The 20,328-nt window shown below is 42.9% G+C and overlaps 1 protein-coding gene across 1 annotated transcript; it reads right to left on the bottom strand.

The window, feature by feature from the left end:
• Positions 1 to 11,029: 11,029 nt before the first annotated feature.
• On the bottom strand, positions 11,030 to 12,464 carry cebpa (CCAAT enhancer binding protein alpha). Its single transcript, NM_001172496.1, is given in 1 exon segment — positions 11,030 to 12,464. A coding segment is annotated over 1 exon segment (963 nt). The 5' UTR covers positions 12,440 to 12,464; the 3' UTR covers positions 11,030 to 11,476.
• Positions 12,465 to 20,328: the final 7,864 nt, after the last annotated feature.

The raw sequence follows: 20,328 nt of genomic DNA, 5'->3' as shown, positions 1-20,328 counted from the left end.
TCCGCTACCGCATGGCAAGCAATACCGATGCGCCAAGTCTGGAACGAACAGGACCCTGAACAGCTTCTACATCCAAACCATAAGACTGCTGAATAGTTGGTCCGGGAAGCTGTTGGTAAACTATTTAACTATCTGCACTGACCCATTTTTGACTCATCACATACGCTGACGCTACTGCTTATTATCTATGCTGTTGCTTAGTCAGTTTATTTTTAGTTATATGTACATATCTAGCTCAATTACCTCGTACCCCTGCACATCGACTCGGTACTGGTACTTCCTGTCTATAGCCATGTTATTACCTCGTACCCCTGCACATTGACTCAGTACTGGTACTTCCTGTATATAGCCATGTTATTACCTGGTACTCCCTGTATATAGCCATGTTATTACCTGGTACCTCCTGTATATAACCATGTTATTACCTGGTACTTCCTGTATATAACCATGTTATTACCTGGTACTTCCTGTATATAGCCATGTTATTACCTGGTACTTCCTGTATATAACCATGTTATTACCTGGTACTTCCTGTATATAGCCATGTTATTACCTGGTACTTCCTGTAGGTAGCCATGTTATTACCTGGTACTTCCTGTATATAGCCATGTTATTACCTGGTACTCACTGTATATAGCCATGTTATTACCTGGTACTTCCTGTATGTAGCCATGTTATTACCTGGTACTTCCTGTATTTAGCCATGTTATTACCTGGTACTTCCGGTATATAGTCATGTTATTACCTGGTACTTCCTGTATGTAGCCATGGTATTACCTGGTACTTCCTGTATATAGCCATGTTATTACCTGGTACTTCCTGTATATAGCCATGTTATTACCTGGTACTTCCTGTACGTAGCCATGTTATTACCTGGTACTTCCTTTATATAGCCATGTTATTACATGGTACTTCCTGTATATAGCCATGTTATTACCTGGTACTTCCTGTATATAGCCATGTTATTACCTGGTACTCACTGTATGTAGCCATGTTATTACCTGGTACTTCCTGTATATAACCATGTTATTACCTGGTACTTCCTGTATATAGCCATGTTATTGCCTGGTACTTCCTGTATGTAGCCATGTTATTACCTGGTACTTCCTGTATATAGCCATGTTATTACCTGGTACTCACTGTATATAGCCATGTTATTACCTGGTACTTCCTGTATATAGCCATGTTATTACCTGGTACTTCCTGTATATAGCCATGTTATTACCTGGTACTTCCTGTATGTAGCCATGTTATTACCTGGTACTTCCTGTATGTAGCCATGTTATTACCTGGTACTTCCTGTGTATAGCCATGTTATTACCTGGTACTTCCTGTATGTAGCCATGTTATTACCTGGTACTTCCTGTATATAGCCATGTTATTACCTGGTACTTCCTGTATATAGCCATGTTATTACCTGGTACTTCCTGTATGTAGCCATCTTATTACCTGGTACTTCCTGTATATAGCCATGTTATTACCTGGTACTTCCTGTATATAGCCATGTTATTACCTGGTACTTCCTGTATGTAGCCATGTTATGACCTGGTACTTCCTGTATGTAGCCATGTTATTACCTGGTACTTCCTGTATGTAGCCATGTTATTACCTGGTACTTCCTGTATGTAGCCATGTTATGACCTGGTACTTCCTGTATGTAGCCATGTTATTACCTGGTACTTCCTGTATATAGCCATGTTATTACCTGGTACTTCCTGTATGTAGCCATGTTATGACAAGGTACTTCCTGTATATAGCCATGTTATTACCTGGTACTTCCTGTATGTAGCCATGTTATGACCTGGTACTTCCTGTATGTAGCCATGTTATTACCTGGTACTTCCTGTATATAACCATGTTATTACCTGGTACTTCCTGTATGTAGCCATGTTATGACCTGGTACTTCCTGTATGTAGCCATGTTATGACCTGGTACTTCCTGTATATAGCCATGTTATTACCTGGTACTTCCTGTATATAGCCATGTTATTGTCACTCATTGTGTATTTTTTTAAACTTTATTATTAAGTGTTATTACTTTTCTATTATTTATCTGTTGTCTTTCTCTCTGCGTTGTTGGGAACGGCCTGTAATTATGCATTTCACTGTTAGTCTTCATCTGCTACTCATGAAGCATATGACAAATAAACTTGTTTTTGATTTAATAATATGCTGTGGTGGATGTGAATGAATACCAGCGCAGATGGCTGACATTTTGGCTCAGAATGTGTCAGTTTCACCCACCATATATCAGCGATCACAGTCCAATATTCAACTCAGTTCTTCACATTTTCTTTTGGGAGCCTTCATCACTAGAGAGCTCTTCACTTGAATCACAGGAGAACTGAATGGGGAAGAATACTGGCGTAGCACACACTGTTGGCTGACTGTGGATCTATCTCCCAGATGTGTTTGGGCCAGGTCAGGGCAGATTCCAAACACACACACACACACACACACAAACAGACACACAGACACACAACACACACACACACACAGGCCCTCCCCTACTTGACAGCAGTTTGGAAACAGTAATGATTTATAGAGTGAATCACAGAGCCACTGATTATGTGAAAACAGTCACAGAGTAAGAAAGACAACACTGATTCTAACTAGGTGGACTTCACTTCTCTAGGCACAGAGTTAGAAAGACAACACTGATTCTAACTAGGTGGACTTCACTTCTCTAGACACAGAGTTAGAAAGACAACACTGATTCTAACTAGGTGGACTTCACTTCTCCAGACACAGAGTTAGAAAGACAACACTGATTCTAACTAGGTGGACTTCACTTCTCCAGACACAGAGTTAGAAAGACAACACTGATTCTAACTAGGTGGACTTCACTTCTCCAGGCACAGAGTTAGAAAGACAACACTGACCCAGTTTAGATAGGCACGGCACATTCTTCTGGACTTTATTTGGTCAGTGGTTGGTGACTTCGACAAAGGCCACGGTATCTTACAGCTGGACCAGCTTTACCACAAGGTCCTGAAGAAGGAACCAACTCTGGTAGAATCAAACAAAGAGACAAAGCAGTGTTTTCCCCCATGTGTTCTCCAGTGTTGTTTCAACTAAATCGCCAGCGGAGCAGCGGTCTTAACTGCATCTCAGTGCGAGAGGCGTAACTACAGTCCCTGGTTCGAATCTAGGCTGCATCACATTCGGACAGTGATTAGGAGTGCCGTAGGGTGGGCCACAATGGGCCCAGCGTTGGTCAGGGGGAGGTCGTCATCGTAAATAAGAATGTGTTCTTAACTGACTTGCCTGGTTAAATAAAGAACCTGACGGAGGGTTCTTTGGATGTCTACATCGCTTATGAACATGAACAGGAAGATGATTCGTTGATGAGCCGTTGAACAGGAAGATGATTCCACACTGAGCCATTGATGAACAGGAAGATGATTCCTCACTGAGCCGTTGAACAGGAAGATGATTCCTCACTGAGCCGTTGAACAGGAAGATGATTCCTCACTGAGCCGTTGAACAGGAAGATGATTCCTCACTGAGCCATTGATGAACAGGAAGATGATTCCTCACTGAGCCGTTGAACAGGAAGATGATTCCTCACTGAGCCGTTGAACAGGAAGATGATTCCTCACTGAGCCGTTGAACAGGAAGATTATTCCTCACTGAGCCGTTGAACAGGAAGATGATTGATTCCTCACTGAGCCATTGATGAACAGGAAGATGATTCCTCACTGAGCCATTGATGAACAGGAAGATGATTCCTCACTGAGCCATTGATGGACAGGAAGATGATTCCTCACTGAGCCTAACCAGGTGAGGAGGAGCTGAGCAAAGTCATTAACGATGTGATTACCAGGTAGAAGAGACATGAGAGATCAGTTATCAGTATGGTGAGCTGGACTAACAGGCCAATAGTTATCAGTATGGACTAACAGACCAATAGTTATCAGTATGGTGAGCTGGACTAACAGGCCAATAGTTATCAGTATGGTGAGCTGGACTAACAGACCAATAGTTATCAGTATGGTGAGCTGGACTAACAGACCAATAGTTATCAGTATGGTGAGCTGGACTAACAGAACAAAAGTGATCAGTATGGTGAGCTGGACTAACAGGCCAATAGTTATCAGTATGGTGAGTTGGACTAACAGACCAATAGTTATCAGTATGGTGAGCTGGACTAACAGGCCAATAGTTATCAGTATGGACTAACAGGCCAATAGTTATCAGTATGGTGAGCTGGACTAACAGACCAATAGTTATCAGTCTGGTGAGCTGGACTAACAGGCCAATAGTTATCAGTATGGACTAACAGGCCAATAGTTATCAGCATGGACTAACAGGCCAATAGTTATCAGTATGGTGAGCTGGACTAACAGGCCAATAGTTATCAGTATGGTGAGCTGGACTAACAGGCCAATAGTTATCAGTATGGACTAACAGGCCAATAGTTATCAGTATGGACTAACAGGCCAATAGTTATCAGTATGGTGAGCTGGACTAACAGGCCAATAGTTATCAGTATGGACTAACAGGCCAATAGTTATCAGTATGGACTAACAGGCCAATAGTTATCAGTATGGACTAACAGGCCAATAGTTATCAGTATGGACTAACAGACCAATAGTTATCAGTATGGTGAGCTGGACTAACAGGCCAATAGTTATCAGTATGGTGAGCTGGACTAACAGGCCAATAGTTATCAGTATGGTGAGCTGGACTAACAGGCCAATAGTTATCAATATGGTGAGTTGGACTAACAGACCAATAGTTATCAGTATGGTGAGCTGGACTAACAGGCCAATAGTTATCAGTATGGTGAGCTGGACTAACAGGCCAATAGTTATCAGTATGGTGAGCTGGACTAACAGGCCAATAGTTATCAGTATGGACTAACAGGCCAATAGTTATCAGTATGGACTAACAGGCCAATAGTTATCAGTATGGTGAGCTGGACTAACAGGCCAATAGTTATCAGTATGGACTAACAGGCCAATAGTTATCAGTATGGACTAACAGGCCAATAGTTATCAGTATGGACTAACAGGCCAATAGTTATCAGTATGGACTAACAGACCAATAGTTATCAGTATGGTGAGCTGGACTAACAGGCCAATAGTTATCAGTATGGTGAGCTGGACTAACAGGCCAATAGTTATCAGTATGGTGAGCTGGACTAACAGGCCAATAGTTATCAATATGGTGAGTTGGACTAACAGACCAATAGTTATCAGTATGGTGAGCTGGACTAACAGGCCAATAGTTATCAGTATGGACTAACAGGCCAATAGTTATCAGTATGGTGAGCTGGACTAACAGACCAATAGTTATCAGTATGGTGAGCTGGACTAACAGGCCAATAGTTATCAGTATGGACTAACAGGCCAATAGTTATCAGAATGGACTAACATGCCAATAGTTATCAGTATGGTGAGCTGGACTAACAGGCCAATAGTTATCAGTATGGTGAGCTGGACTAACAGGCCAATAGTTATCAGTATGGACTAACAGGCCAATAGTTATCAGTATGGACTAACAGGCCAATAGTTATCAGTATGGACTAACAGGCCAATAGTTATCAGTATGGTGAGCTGGACTAACAGGCCAATAGTTATCAGCATGGTGAGCTGGACTAACAGGCCAATAGTTATCAGTATGGACTAACAGGCCAATAGTTATCAGTATGGACTAACAGGCCAATAGTTATCAGTATGGTGAGCTGGACTAACAGGCCAATAGTTATCAGTATGGACTAACAGGCCAATAGTTATCAGTATGGACTAACAGGCCAATAGTTATCAGTATGGTGAGCTGGACTAACAGGCCAATAGTTATCAGTATGGTGAGCTGGACTAAAAGGCCAATAGTTATCAGTATGGTGAGCTGGACTAACAGGCCAATAGTTATCAGTATGGTGAGCTGGACTAACAGGCCAATAGTTATCAGTATGGACTAACAGGCCAATAGTTATCAGTATGGACTAACAGGCCAATAGTTATCAGTATGGTGAGCTGGACTAACAGGCCAATCGTTATCAGTATGGACTAACAGACCAATAGTTATCAGTATGGTGAGCTGGACTAACAGGCCAATAGTTATCAGTATGGTGAGCTGGACTAACAGGCCAATAGTTATCAGTATGGACTAACAGGCCAATAGTTATCAGTATGGTGAGCTGGACTAACAGGCCAAAAGTTATCAGTATGGTGAGCTGGACTAACAGGCCAATAGTTATCAGTATGGTGAGCTGGACTAACAGGCCAATAGTTATCAGTATGGTGAGCTGGACTAACAGACCAATAGTTATCAGTATGGTGAGCTGGACTAACAGAACAATAGTTATCAGTATGGACTAACAGACCAATAGTTATCAGTATGGTGAGCTGGACTAACAGGCCAATAGTTATCAATATGGACTAACAGGCCAATAGTTATCAGTGTGGTGAGCTGGACTAACAGGCCAATAGTTATCAGTATGGTGAGCTGGACTAACAGACCAATAGTTATCAGTATGGACTAACAGGCCAATAGTTATCAGTATGGTGAGCTGGACTAACGGGCCAATAGTTATCAGTATGGACTAACAGGCCAATAGTTATCAGTGTGGTGAGCTGGACTAACAGGCCAATAGTTATCAGTATGGTGAGCTGGACTAACAGACCAATAGTTATCAGTATGGACTAACAGGCCAATAGTTATCAGTATGGTGAGCTGGACTAACAGGCCAATAGTTATCAGTATGTACTAACAGGCCAATAGTTATCAGTATGGACTAACAGGCCAATAGTTATCAGTATGGACTAACAGGCCAATAGTTATCAGTATGGTGAGCTGGACTAACAGGCCAATAGTTATCAGCATGGTGAGCTGGACTAACAGGCCAATAGTTATCAGTATGGACTAACAGGCCAATAGTTATCAGTATGGACTAACAGGCCAATAGTTATCAGTATGGTGAGCTGGACTAACAGGCCAATAGTTATCAGTATGGACTAACAGGCCAATAGTTATCAGTATGGACTAACAGGCCAATAGTTATCAGTATGGTGAGCTGGACTAACAGGCCAATAGTTATCAGTATGGTGAGCTGGACTAAAAGGCCAATAGTTATCAGTATGGTGAGCTGGACTAACAGGCCAATAGTTATCAGTATGGTGAGCTGGACTAACAGGCCAATAGTTATCAGTATGGACTAACAGGCCAATAGTTATCAGTATGGACTAACAGGCCAATAGTTATCAGTATGGTGAGCTGGACTAACAGGCCAATCGTTATCAGTATGGACTAACAGACCAATAGTTATCAGTATGGTGAGCTGAACTAACAGGCCAATAGTTATCAGTATGGTGAGCTGGACTAACAGGCCAATAGTTATCAGTATGGACTAACAGGCCAATAGTTATCAGTATGGTGAGCTGGACTAACAGGCCAAAAGTTATCAGTATGGTGAGCTGGACTAACAGGCCAATAGTTATCAGTATGGTGAGCTGGACTAACAGGCCAATAGTTATCAGTATGGTGAGCTGGACTAACAGACCAATAGTTATCAGTATGGTGAGCTGGACTAACAGAACAATAGTTATCAGTATGGACTAACAGACCAATAGTTATCAGTATGGTGAGCTGGACTAACAGGCCAATAGTTATCAATATGGACTAACAGGCCAATAGTTATCAGTGTGGTGAGCTGGACTAACAGGCCAATAGTTATCAGTATGGTGAGCTGGACTAACAGACCAATAGTTATCAGTATGGACTAACAGGCCAATAGTTATCAGTATGGTGAGCTGGACTAACGGGCCAATAGTTATCAGTATGGACTAACAGGCCAATAGTTATCAGTGTGGTGAGCTGGACTAACAGGCCAATAGTTATCAGTATGGTGAGCTGGACTAACAGACCAATAGTTATCAGTATGGACTAACAGGCCAATAGTTATCAGTATGGTGAGCTGGACTAACAGGCCAATAGTTATCAGTATGGACTAACAGGCCAATAGTTATCAGTATGGTGAGCTGGACTAACAGGCCAATAGTTATCAGTATGGACTAACAGGCCAATAGTTATCAGTATGGTGAGCTGGACTAACAGGCCAATAGTTATCAGTATGGTGAGCTGGACTAAAAGGCCAATAGTTATCAGTATGGTGAGCTGGACTAACAGGCCAATAGTTATCAGTATGGTGAGCTGGACTAACAGGCCAATAGTTATCAGTATGGACTAACAGGCCAATAGTTATCAGTATGGACTAGCAGACCAATAGTTATCAGTATGGTGAGCTGGACTAACAGGCCAATAGTTATCAGTATGGTGAGCTGGACTAACAGACCAATAGTTATCAGTATGGTAGCTGGACTAACAGACCAATAGTTATCAGTATGGACTAACAGACCAATAGTTATCAGTATGGACTAACAGACCAATAGTTATCAGTATGGTGAGCTGGACTAACAGGCCAATAGTTATCAGTATGGTGAGCTGGACTAACAGGCCAATAGTTACCAGTATGGACTAGCAGACCAATAGTTATCAGTATGGTGAGCTGGACTAACAGGCCAATAGTTATCAGTATGGTGAGCTGGACTAACAGGCCAATAGTTATCAGTATGGACTAACAGGTCAATAGTTATCAGTATGGTGAGCTGGACTAACAGGCCAATAGTTGTCAGTATGGTGAGCTGGACTAACAGTTCAATACAAAGGCCCTTCACACAGATACATGACATTGTATTGTAATTCACGTCACGATGAATACTGTTATTGTTCTCAGTGAGTGGACTGACTGAGAAGGATGAACTGTATCTCTCCAGCTCTCTTAATGAGTGTTGTATTTAGGGGTCAGAGTGACGACCTGACTGATTGATAGGGGTGATAGGTGCTGTTTTACACGGATGAATTGGCACCAATGGAGGCGTGGAACTGAAAGGAACTATTTATAAAGATTTGCTTAGTGTTTAGAAAGTGAAGCATCTCCATTAAAGAACAGGATGGTTTCACTAACTGGTACTTTCACTGGGATAAAAAAAAAAAAAAGACATCTATATTTCTTCCTGCGTGTGTGTGTGTGTGTTTGTGTGTGTGTGTGTGTGTGTGTGTGTGTGTGTGTGTGTGTGTGTGTGTGTGTGTGTGTGTGTGTGTGTGTGTGTGTGTGTGTGTGTGTGTGTGTGTGTGTGTGTGTGTGTCTTAATGCCTAATCCATCACACATATATTGTATTATTCTAGATCGGCCCAATTTAAATAGTTCTATTTGTTATTTTCTGTTTTCTGTTTTATTATTTGTCCCTTAGAATGTTTGCTGCTGTAGATTTGTATTTGTTTCGTTTAGAGGGTTATTTTTCACGGGGTCATTTTCGCCTATTCAAAAAAAAGATAAATAAAAATGAATGATTTAATAGCACTGTCAGTCGTGCTTGATAAGCGCCGTCTACCGACGAGTGTAATCTTTCATGGAGCTAAAGGACGTGATGAGCGGTAAGTGAGACAGTGAAGATCTGTCGTCAAAAGTGGGTATTCTAGCTTCTTCTTATCGTATCCAATCGTTTTACTTAACTTGATAATGACCCACTTTCAATCATTAACGTCAGGGGGTCCAAGGTCCACTGAGTGTCCTGAATGAATCCTGTACGGAATGCTGTGGTCTGTGGAATGCAGACTGGTATCCAACGAACTGTAGCCTAATCCTAAATGCAGATTCAAATGGTGGAAACCCTTTGTGTAAAACACATCAAACCAAGACCAAATGTTCCAATGAGACGATGCTCTTTTATTATAATTCATTATGTTTTTTGGCATTCATCATATAGGTTCATTTTACATTTTAAACATTTTTCTATAACATTGGCAACATTGGCATTGTAAAAACAAACAAAAAACCGTTAAAAAGTGCTTCCTTTTCCTTAATGTAAAAGTCTCTATATCTTAGCATTTGTTTAATAGAATCCAATAAGAGTCTAGAACATTCTAGAACATGTATAGAAGCCAATAAGAGTCTAGAACATTCTAGAACATGTATAGAAGCCAATAAGAGTCTAGAACATTCTAGAACATGTATAGAATCCAAGAAGTCTCAGCCAGTGGTAAAGTCCAAAGTCTTACTTCACAGAGAGAGAGAGAGAGAGAGAGAGAGAGAGAGAGAGAGAGAGAGAGAGAGAGAGAAGTCAAAAGGCACTGCATGATGACATCAGGCTTGTAAAGGGAAGGGTGCTCAGGGAAGAAGAACAGTGACAGTCGAGTTGACACTGTGGAGAAGCAAAGCTCCAAACAGTATTTCACAGCTGAACCAGTGAGAAAACAGGTCAAAGGGTGGGATCTTCTTGGTGTGAAATCATCAGACAGAAGACGAGGGCAACAAACATTGCATAGTTATACTTTCCTTGAAGAAGAAAAAAAAAAAGGTGCAATCTAGAACCCTTTGAAGAACCCTTGTTGATTCCAGGTAGAACCATTTCGGTTCCAAGTAGAACCTTCCACAGAGGGTTCTACAGTACATGGAACAAAAAAGGGTTTTTTACCTGGAACCAAAAATGGTTCTCCTATGGAGACAGCCGAAGAACCCTTTTGGAACCCTTTTTTCTAAGAGTGAAGAGGAACCCTTTTCACATTTAAAAAGTAAAATCAATTATACATAAATAGAAAGCTATACTTTTGAGTTTATAAAGAGTTTTTATTTACACTGAGAGGCGTGTTCAGATTAGTACCCCAAAAAACATATGGAAGAAATACAAAATGTGCCTCATTCCGTTGTATTTTGAGGACATTTATAGTGCGCGCGACAAAACTGCTCGTGAAGAAGCAGGTACCACAGTATAACACGTTTGCAGTCGTTTGCTGCGGCGTTTAATTCCGTCCATAGATCTCCCCGATGTGTGAATGCTGACACAGCAGACAGCAGCAGGATACGTGTTCTAGCTGTCACCTTTATATGGTCTTAATGTCTGAACAGCAAATACATGGAAACACTCTGATCACCGCTCAGATTGGGTTTTGTTTTGCATAAAAAATAAACTCATGTGGAAAGCTGTGTGCACTTTGCAGTTGAATAATACACTGTAGCTCTATAAGTCAAATGCACACATGTTTAGTTTAGTAAGACAAGAACATGGTATTGAGATGCTAACGTTAAAACATGAACATCGAGCAGGCTTGTGATTATTGTGAAAATCATGCCCCTGTTCCTTCAGCTGCACTGATATGTTGTTTTTGCGTGGCTAAACACACAATGTTATATAATAAAAAGGCACACACGCGCGCACGCACGCACACACACACACACACACACACACACACACAAAAACAACACAGGTCCACTGTTTAAACGTGGAGAAATGAGCTTATTGTTTAAAGTACAGAAGGCGTGTATACCTCAGCTGCCCTGTCTCTCCTGAAGAAACAAACTGTTGTAGTCACAATCTGTCAGATCAATCTATAGCGTGTAGGCTATATCCAGGAGACGTGTACAAGTAAGTGTTTAAAAGTCCCGAATGTAAAAGCTACTATAGTCCGTGTTCACTGGCAGTTGGCCAATGGTTTGAAAGATCCATCGGGAAGTTGTCTGAAGATGCCCCTTAACGTGTCCAGTTCTCGGGTAAGATGTTCCACTCTCTTCCGCAGTCTTTCGTTGTCCGACGCCAGCTCGATCACTTTATGCTGCGTCTCAACATTGCGCATTTTCGCCTTGTCTCTACTCTTCCTCACCGCGACGTTGTTCCTCTCCCGCCTCAACCGGTACTCCGTGCTGGCCTTGTCGACGCGTTTTTTGGATTTACCCCGGTCTCGGTCTCGGTCTCGGTCGTCGCGTCCCATCATCTTCATGGATCCAACGGAGGACATGCTGCCGTCCCTGTGGTGTGGACTCGGGACGGGCGTCGGTGGAGGCGTCGGGTGTCCCGGTTGGAGATGCATGGTCGTCTGCGCGCAGTGCGCAATCTGGTACTGAAGATGGGATAGGTGCTGTGGCAGATGCTGGTGGGAATGGTGGTAGGTTGGAGGCATAGAATGGCTCATTTCATCTTCTTCTCTGGGCTCTTGCTTTATCGCCACAGGTCTGATTCTTGTCGACTGGTTATCGTAAATGGGTTCAAGTTTAGATGTGTCCATATACCCGGGAATACAACCATAGCCCTGCTGCTGCTGATGCTGCTGCTGCTGTTGGTGGTGGTGCGCCCCCGAGCCAGAGCTCACCCCGTGGGGGTAGGATTCGTACTCACTGTTCGCCAGCTTGAGTTTCTCTTGCTTCGAGCTGTTGTGGAATAGATCAGCCAGGAACTCGTCGTTGAAGGCTGCAGGGTCGATGTAAGCGCTGATGTCAATGGAGTTTTCGTTCTCACAGATCTCGCCGAGGTCTCCTCCTGCTCCGGGTCCAGCAGCGGAGGGGTCTTTGTAGCAGTAGGCGCTTTGCTGACTCTGACTCTGGGCTAGGCTGGTCATTAGGGGTCGTGGGGCGACCTCATAGAGGTTTGGTTGCTCCATGGAATATCTATAACCCGCCAGACATGGTGAGGAGCTGCGGGAATCCAGCTTGCTCACAGTACCGGAGGAAGCCGCACTGGCTAGACGAATAAACAGGACAGCTCCTTCACAGGTGCGCTCTCCAGGTATGAAGTAAAACTCTAACTCGCCACGAGAAGCTATAAACTAAATGTTTTGAATAAAGCCTAGTGACTTTCCCTGGTACGAATGGTTTCTCGAGACTATAGTTCAAAAGTACACTGTTTTAGCTGCAGGTTGAACTACTCCAGGCTGCTGAACCTCACAACTGTCAAAGAACTCTCCTCTCTCCTATATATGCAGAGGGAAGGGGGCGGACGCGCAGCACGCAGGGTCCTATTGCGCGCCTTTAGGCAGCAGTAGGTTATAGTAGACTAGACTGGAGATCCAAGGCCAAATCACTTTACACCTGGAGAATATATATTGAATTTAATCAATTGGGTCACTGAAAAATGCTTTTGAAATATATAATAATATATGAATATTAGCAAAACAGATTTGATTTGACATTATTTAAATATGTTTTACTTTGTTTAACAAATGGATTTATTTCCAAGATGTATAATCTCATTCGAACAGTTTCCCCTTGTGCATTTGAACACCAGACGTCCCCAGCAGAGCAACAGCCTCATTTGAATATATAAGACAAGCTATTTTGATAATTGAGTGTCCCAAAATATTTATCATATTTTACATTAAATATTATTTGGTTATTAAACTGCTGTTCCATCGACGCTTCTCTCCACTCGAACCACTAGTCTACCTGCCTCCCCTACTAGCCGTTAAAGTGACGTTAATATTATATATATACCATCGACGCTTCTCTCCACTCGAACCACTAGTCTACCTGCCTCCCCTACTAGCCGTTAAAGTGACGTTAATAATATATATATACCATCGACGCTTCCCTCCACTCGAACCACTAGTCTACCTGCCTCCCCTACTAGCCGTTAAAGTGACGTTAATAATATATATACCATCGACGCTTCTCTCCACTCGAACCACTAGTCTACCTGCCTCCCCTACTAGCCGTTAAAGTGACGTTAATATTATATATATACCATCGACGCTTCCCTCCACTCGAACCACTAGTCTACCTGCCTCCCCTACTAGCCGTTAAAGTGACGTTAATATTATATATATACCATCGACGCTTCCCTCCACTCGAACCACTAGTCTACCTGCCTCCCCTACTAGCCGTTAAAGTGACGTTAATAATATATATATACCATCGACGCTTCTCTCCACTCGAACCACTAGTCTACCTGCCTCCCCTACTAGCCGTTAAAGTGACGTTAATAATATATATATACCATCGACGCTTCTCTCCACTCGAACCACTAGTCTACCTGCCTCCCCTACTAGCCGTTAAAGTGACGTTAATAATATATATATACCATCGACGCTTCTCTCCACTCGAACCACTAGTCTACCTGCCTCCCCTACTAGCCGTTAAAGTGACGTTAATATTATATATATACCATCGACGCTTCTCTCCACTCGAACCACTAGTCTACCTGCCTCCCCTACTAGCCGTTAAAGTGACGTTAATATTATATATATACCATCGACGCTTCTCTCCACTCGAACCACTAGTCTACCTGCCTCCCCTACTAGCCGTTAAAGTGACGTTAATAATATGTATATACCATCGACGCTTCCCTCCACTCGAACCACTAGTCTACCTGCCTCCCCTACTAGCCGTTAAAGTGACGTTAATAATGTATATACCATCGACGCTTCTCTCCACTCGAACCACTAGTCTACCTGCCTCCCCTACTAGCCGTTAAAGTGACGTTAATATTATATATATACCATCGACGCTTCCCTCCACTCGAACCACTAGTCTACCTGCCTCCCCTACTAGCCGTTAAAGTGACGTTAATAATATATACCATCGACGCTTCTCTCCACTCGAACCACTAGTCTACCTGCCTCCCCTACTAGCCGTTAAAGTGACGTTAATATTATATATATACCATCGACGCTTCCCTCCACTCGAACCACTAGTCTACCTGCCTCCCCTACTAGCCGTTAAAGTGACGTTAATATTATATATATACCATCGACGCTTCTCTCCACTCGAACCACTAGTCTACCTGCCTCCCCTACTAGCCGTTAAAGTGACGTTAATATTATATATATACCATCGACGCTTCCCTCCACTCGAACCACTAGTCTACCTGCCTCCCCTACTAGCCGTTAAAGTGACGTTAATATTATATATATACCATCGACGCTTCTCTCCACTCGAACCACTAGTCTACCTGCCTCCCCTACTAGCCGTTAAAGTGACGTTAATATTATATATACCATCGACGCTTCCCTCCACTCGAACCACTAGTCTACCTGCCTCCCCTACTAGCCGTTAAAGTGACGTTAATAATATATATATACCATCGACGCTTCCCTCCACTCGAACCACTAGTCTACCTGCCTCCCCTACTAGCCGTTAAAGTGACGTTAATATTATATATACCATCGACGCTTCTCTCCACTCGAACCACTAGTCTACCTGCCTCCCCTACTAGCCGTTAAAGTGACGTTAATAATATATATATACCATCGACGCTTCTCTCCACTCGAACCACTAGTCTACCTGCCTCCCCTACTAGCCGTTAAAGTGACGTTAATAATATATATATACCATCGACGCTTCCCTCCACTCAAACCACTAGTCTACCTGCCTCCCCTACTAGCCGTTAAAGTGACGTTAATAATATATATATACTATTTAAACATAAGTTATTTCATAATGTATTAATACAAAATATATTGTATTTTATTTTATCCACATATTCCCTTTCTCTTTCATATGTATCAATACGATGGAGGTGGAGGGTTAACGCCAGTTTCACAACAGATTTGGTAGAAACACAATACATATTGGGCACATAATAAATTAGGCCTAATTGTCAAAAGGCCAATATGCAAATACACGTGCACGGTGCCACTCATTTATCAATTCACAATCTTTAAATCGATACTTAAATTGGATTCTATGTGCAAAGTGCACCGATGAGAATCATACATGATAATACACAGAGCAGTTAATCTCTCTCTCTCAGCTCTTCACAGACTCGATACCTGAGACATCAACTGACAGTGTCCGCAGCACGGACAGCAGCACGCGACTCGCTGCTTCCTCTGCGGAAGAGCAGGCTCGGCTACCTGTTGCGCGCTTTTCGATAGACTAGGGAATTAGCCAATACACCGGATCCGGGGGGGGCAGAGCGCTCGTCACCCGGCGTCGTGAGTTTACTATCTTAGGGCTTGCCTCGCTCCATAATGGATAAATACCTGATAAAATGTGAGAGATAGATAGATCGCCCTGTTTTAACTGACGCATTAACATTCCAAAAACTAAAGAGACGCTGACGGATCGAGTCCAGTGGAGGCTGGCGAGGGGGAGGACGGCTCATAATAATGTCTGGAAACGGAATAAATGAAAATGCCATGTTTGATACCATTCCACCAAAATTCTGCTCCAGCGGTTACCACGAGCACGTCCTCCCCAATTAAAGTGTTAGCACCCCCCCTCCCCTGTGCTTGAGTCCGATCTGAACCGCGTCGAAAAGTTAACAATAAAGAGAGTCTATTAGTAAGGCTACACGACATAGAAGGATACAATACTTTGGTGTTTTACAAGGTTTTTACATTTAGTATTAAAAGGGTTTATGTGCTTTCATTTACATCATAAACTTGTTCTTGCGATGTAACGTTATGCGGCATGAAGTAGGCTACTCGTGTAATAACGCGTCATGGGTTGTGTGAGCGTGCATGTTTAACCAAGGCACAGAGGAACCACACCAGGCACCAGACAGACAGACTCATGTCAACGGGCAGGGAGCTCCCTCTGTTGTTGCAGCAGGGAAACCCTTCCAACTGAGCACAAACGGAGAGCGGTGTTTCATAGCTCTCGTCCGGGGCGTTACGAGCAGCTCGCTTAACGGCTCAGCGACAGCAAGCCGCATGTAACACCCTGGACCAAAGCTAGATATTTCTCGCAGTCGCATGTAAACGAACCAAAGGCAACAGGCTAGACCTATTCAATACGTCTAGTCTACTTGGAATGTCTTGGCTTAGTATTCTATACCTTCTACACATTAAAGCTTTTCCAAAATAACCTAAATCTTTAATACTAGTGGAAAATTGAAAACAGACCAATATAGAAAGACTGATTGAAGGCCAGGCACAGCAAGCCAATTTATTTACCTTTATTTTAACTAGGCAGGTCAGTTATGAACAAATTCTTATTTTTAGTGACGGCCTTCTGGGGAACAGTGGGTTAACAGCCTTGTTCAGGGGAACAGTGGGTTAACTGCCTTGTTCAGGGGAACGGTGGGTAAACTGCCTTGTTCAGGGGCAGAACGACAGATTTTTTACCTTGTCAACTCAGGGAATTAGATCTTGCAACCTTTCAGTTACAAGTCCAACGCTCTAACCACTAGGATACCTGCCGCCCCTCCAATCTAACCACTAGTCTACCTGCCTCCCCTCCACTCTAACCACTAGTCTACCTGCCTTCCCTCCACTCTAACCACTAGGCTACCTGCCTTCCCTCCACTCTAACCACTAGTCTACCTGCTTCCCCTACACTCTAACCACTAGACTACCTGCCACCCCTCCACTCTAACCACTAGTCTACCTGCCGTCCCCCCACTCCTACCACTAGTCTACCTGCTACCTACCCACCAATGTCAGCACACTGGCCACAGCGGACTGACCCCATTATCAGATCTGTGTAGATGTTCATACACATCTCAGTCTACATCTCTAAATGGAAGATACACATTGTCCCTCTGAGCAGGAACATGGAGAGAAGACCTTCCCAACTGAACGGCTGCAGGCAGGCAGACTCTCTACTGTTGTAGTAGACAGTATTGAACCATATCTCAGGTCTGAATAGCACTGCGTCAATGATTCAACTCATTATCTTGACTGAGCGATAAAGATTTGTCCTCCATTCCTTAAACATGATTTATAAGTTTAGGGAGGGGGTAGGGGCACCGAGAGGGAGGGAGGGGCACCGAGAGAGAGGGCGGGGGGAGGGTGATTATTGGCAAGTAGATCTTGACAGGGCATCACCACGAAGAGATACAGAGTGAGGTAGATGACTGAGAGGTGAACCACTGCAATGAATGTTTGCTTTGTGTCGAGGCTGTTAAAGGTAGGTGATGTACTATTGTCCCTCCCCATGCCCCGAGTGGTGGCTCCACCCTGTTCTCTCTCTCTCTGGTTGTTTGCACAGGTCTTTAAATAAGCTGTGTTCATTGACTCAGCCTTCAGAGCAAGCCAAACAGAAATAGAACTTGGCACTGTGCTCACCTAGTGACAGAATGACGAGCTAGCCAATCAAAGGCCTCACTGAACAAAGCTGGCTTGCTCCCCTCTCCATACAGAGCTGTTTACTGAGCTCTGGTTAGAACAGTGAGTCAGGACTGAGTTAGATAACCAAGTCCCCCTCGATAAGTACCAAATGGCACCCTTTATCCCTATATAGTGCACTACTTTAGACCAGGGCCCTATGGCACCCTATTCTCTATATTTAGTGCACTACTTTTGACCAAAGCACATAGGGAGACCCATTGTGCTCTGGTCTAAAGTAGTGCACTATATAGGGAATAGGGTGTCATTTGAGTGTGTGATGAGTCCAGTTGAACACCTTGTTCTGTGTTTGGGGGGGGGCATGGTCATATTGGTAACCAGGTTGGTAACCAGGTTGGTAACCAGGTTGGTAACCAGGTTTATCCGTCATTTCTCATCCATTTCCTGCTTTGTAATTGTTTGGAATCAGACAGTCCATTAAATGGATCATAGATAGTCTAGAAGCTGAGCTACTGAACCAGTAGATCTTATGTGAAGAGACATGTAGTTCAATCCTTTATATCTAGATCTGTAGAATGACCATCCATATCACTCAGACAGACCGTCCGCACTGAAATCAACCTCTATTCCAACTGGGATCCCCCCCCAAGGTCTCTGAGCAAAAAAAACACAAAAAAAACCTTGTTGGATGTAAAAGACTAAAATAATTAATTTATTACATTACATAATTTAAAAACACCAGCCAATCAGCTCCAAGTGATTTAAATATTGTAAATCTGTTCCCACGTATAATAAAGAGATGTGATCATGAAGTGCCTTGTAAAAGTATTCATCCCCCTTGGCGTTTTTCCTATTAAGCTGCATTACAACCTGTAATTAAAATGGATTTTTATTTGGATTTCATGTAACGGACAAACACAAAATAGTACAAATTGGTGAAGAAAAAATATGTTGTTATAACTTAATTAATAACTTAATTCCCCCTCCCCCCTAAATAACATCTGGTGCAACAAATTACCTTCAGAAGTCACATAATTAGTTAAATAAAGTCCACCTGTGTGCAATCTAAGTGTCACATGATCTGTCACATGATCTCAGTATATATACACCTATTCTGAAAGGCCCCAGAGTCTGTAACACCACTAAGCAAGGGGCACCACCAAGCAAATGACACCATGAAGACCAAGGAGCTCTCCAAACAGGTCAGGGACAACGTTGTGGAGACGTACAGATCAGGGTTGGGTTATAAAAAAATATCAGAAACTTTGCACATCCCACTGAGCACCATTAAATCTATTATTAAAAAATGTAAAGAATATGGCACCACAACAAACCTGCCAAGAGACGGCCGCCCACCAAAACTCACGGACCAGGCAAGGAAGGCATCAATCAGAGAGGCAACAAAGAGACCAATGATAACCCTGAAGGAGTTGCAGAGCTCCACAGCAGAGATTGGAGTGTCTGTCCATAGGACCACTTTAAGCCGTACACTCCACAGAGCAGGGCTTTATGGAAGACTGGCCAGAAAAAAAGGCATTGCTTAAAGATAAAAATAAGCAATTATATTTGGTGTTTGCCAAAAGGCTTCCAAAACATATGGAAGAAGGCACTCTGGTCAGTTGAGACTAAAATGTAGCTTTTTGGCCATCAATGAAAATGCTATGTCTGGCACAAACCCAACACCTCTCATCACCTTGAGAACACCATCCCCAGCTTGGTGGTGGCAGCATCATGCTGTGGGGATGTTTTTCATTGGCAGGGACTGGGGAAACTGGTCAGAATTGAAGGAATGATGGATGGCGCTAAATACAGGGAAAGTCTTGAGGGAAACCTGTTTCAGTCTTCCAGATATTTGAGACAGGGACAGAGGTTCACCTTCCAGCAGGACAATGACCCTAAGCATACTGCTAAAGCAACTCTCGAGTGGTTTAAGGGGTAACTGTACTATGTCTTGGAATGGCCTAGTCAAAGCCCAGACCTCAATCCAATTGAGAATCTGTGGTATGACTTAAAGATTGCTGCACACCAGCGGAACCCATCCAACTTGGAGGAGCTGGAGCAGTTTTGCCTTGAAGAATGGGCAGAAATCCCAGTGTCTCGATGTGCCAAGCTTTTAGAAACACACCCCAAGAGACTTGCAGCTGTATTTGCTGCAAAAGGTGGCTCCACAAAGCATTGACTAGCATAGTAGTTAGTATAATAGTTATGTACACTTGTTTGTTTGTTTTACAATAAAAATAAAATGTTTCATCTTCAAAGTACATGTTGTGTAAATCAAAGGATACAACCCCCCCCCCCACCCAATAAAATCTAATCTATTTACATTTTAGGTTGTAAATCTATTTAAATGTGAGGTAAGGTAAGGCAACAAAATAGTAAAAATGCCAAGGGGGGGGGGGGGGTGAATACTTTTTTATACAAATGTAACCAATGTTTTGAAATGATTATGTTTTAGTCAAATATTATTAGTTTGGGCTTCTTCTTGCGGTTCATTTCCACTAATGATTTATTTCATTATGTTCTAGCCCTGACCATCCGTCCAG

The sequence above is a fragment of the Oncorhynchus mykiss genome, chromosome 26 (genome assembly GCF_057628025.1).
Source record: "Oncorhynchus mykiss isolate SJ-2025 chromosome 26, ASM5762802v1, whole genome shotgun sequence".
Taxonomy (NCBI): Eukaryota; Metazoa; Chordata; class Actinopteri; order Salmoniformes; family Salmonidae; genus Oncorhynchus; species Oncorhynchus mykiss.
Note: the sequence above shows the minus strand (reverse complement) of the source record. Positions and strands in the feature narration are given on the sequence as shown.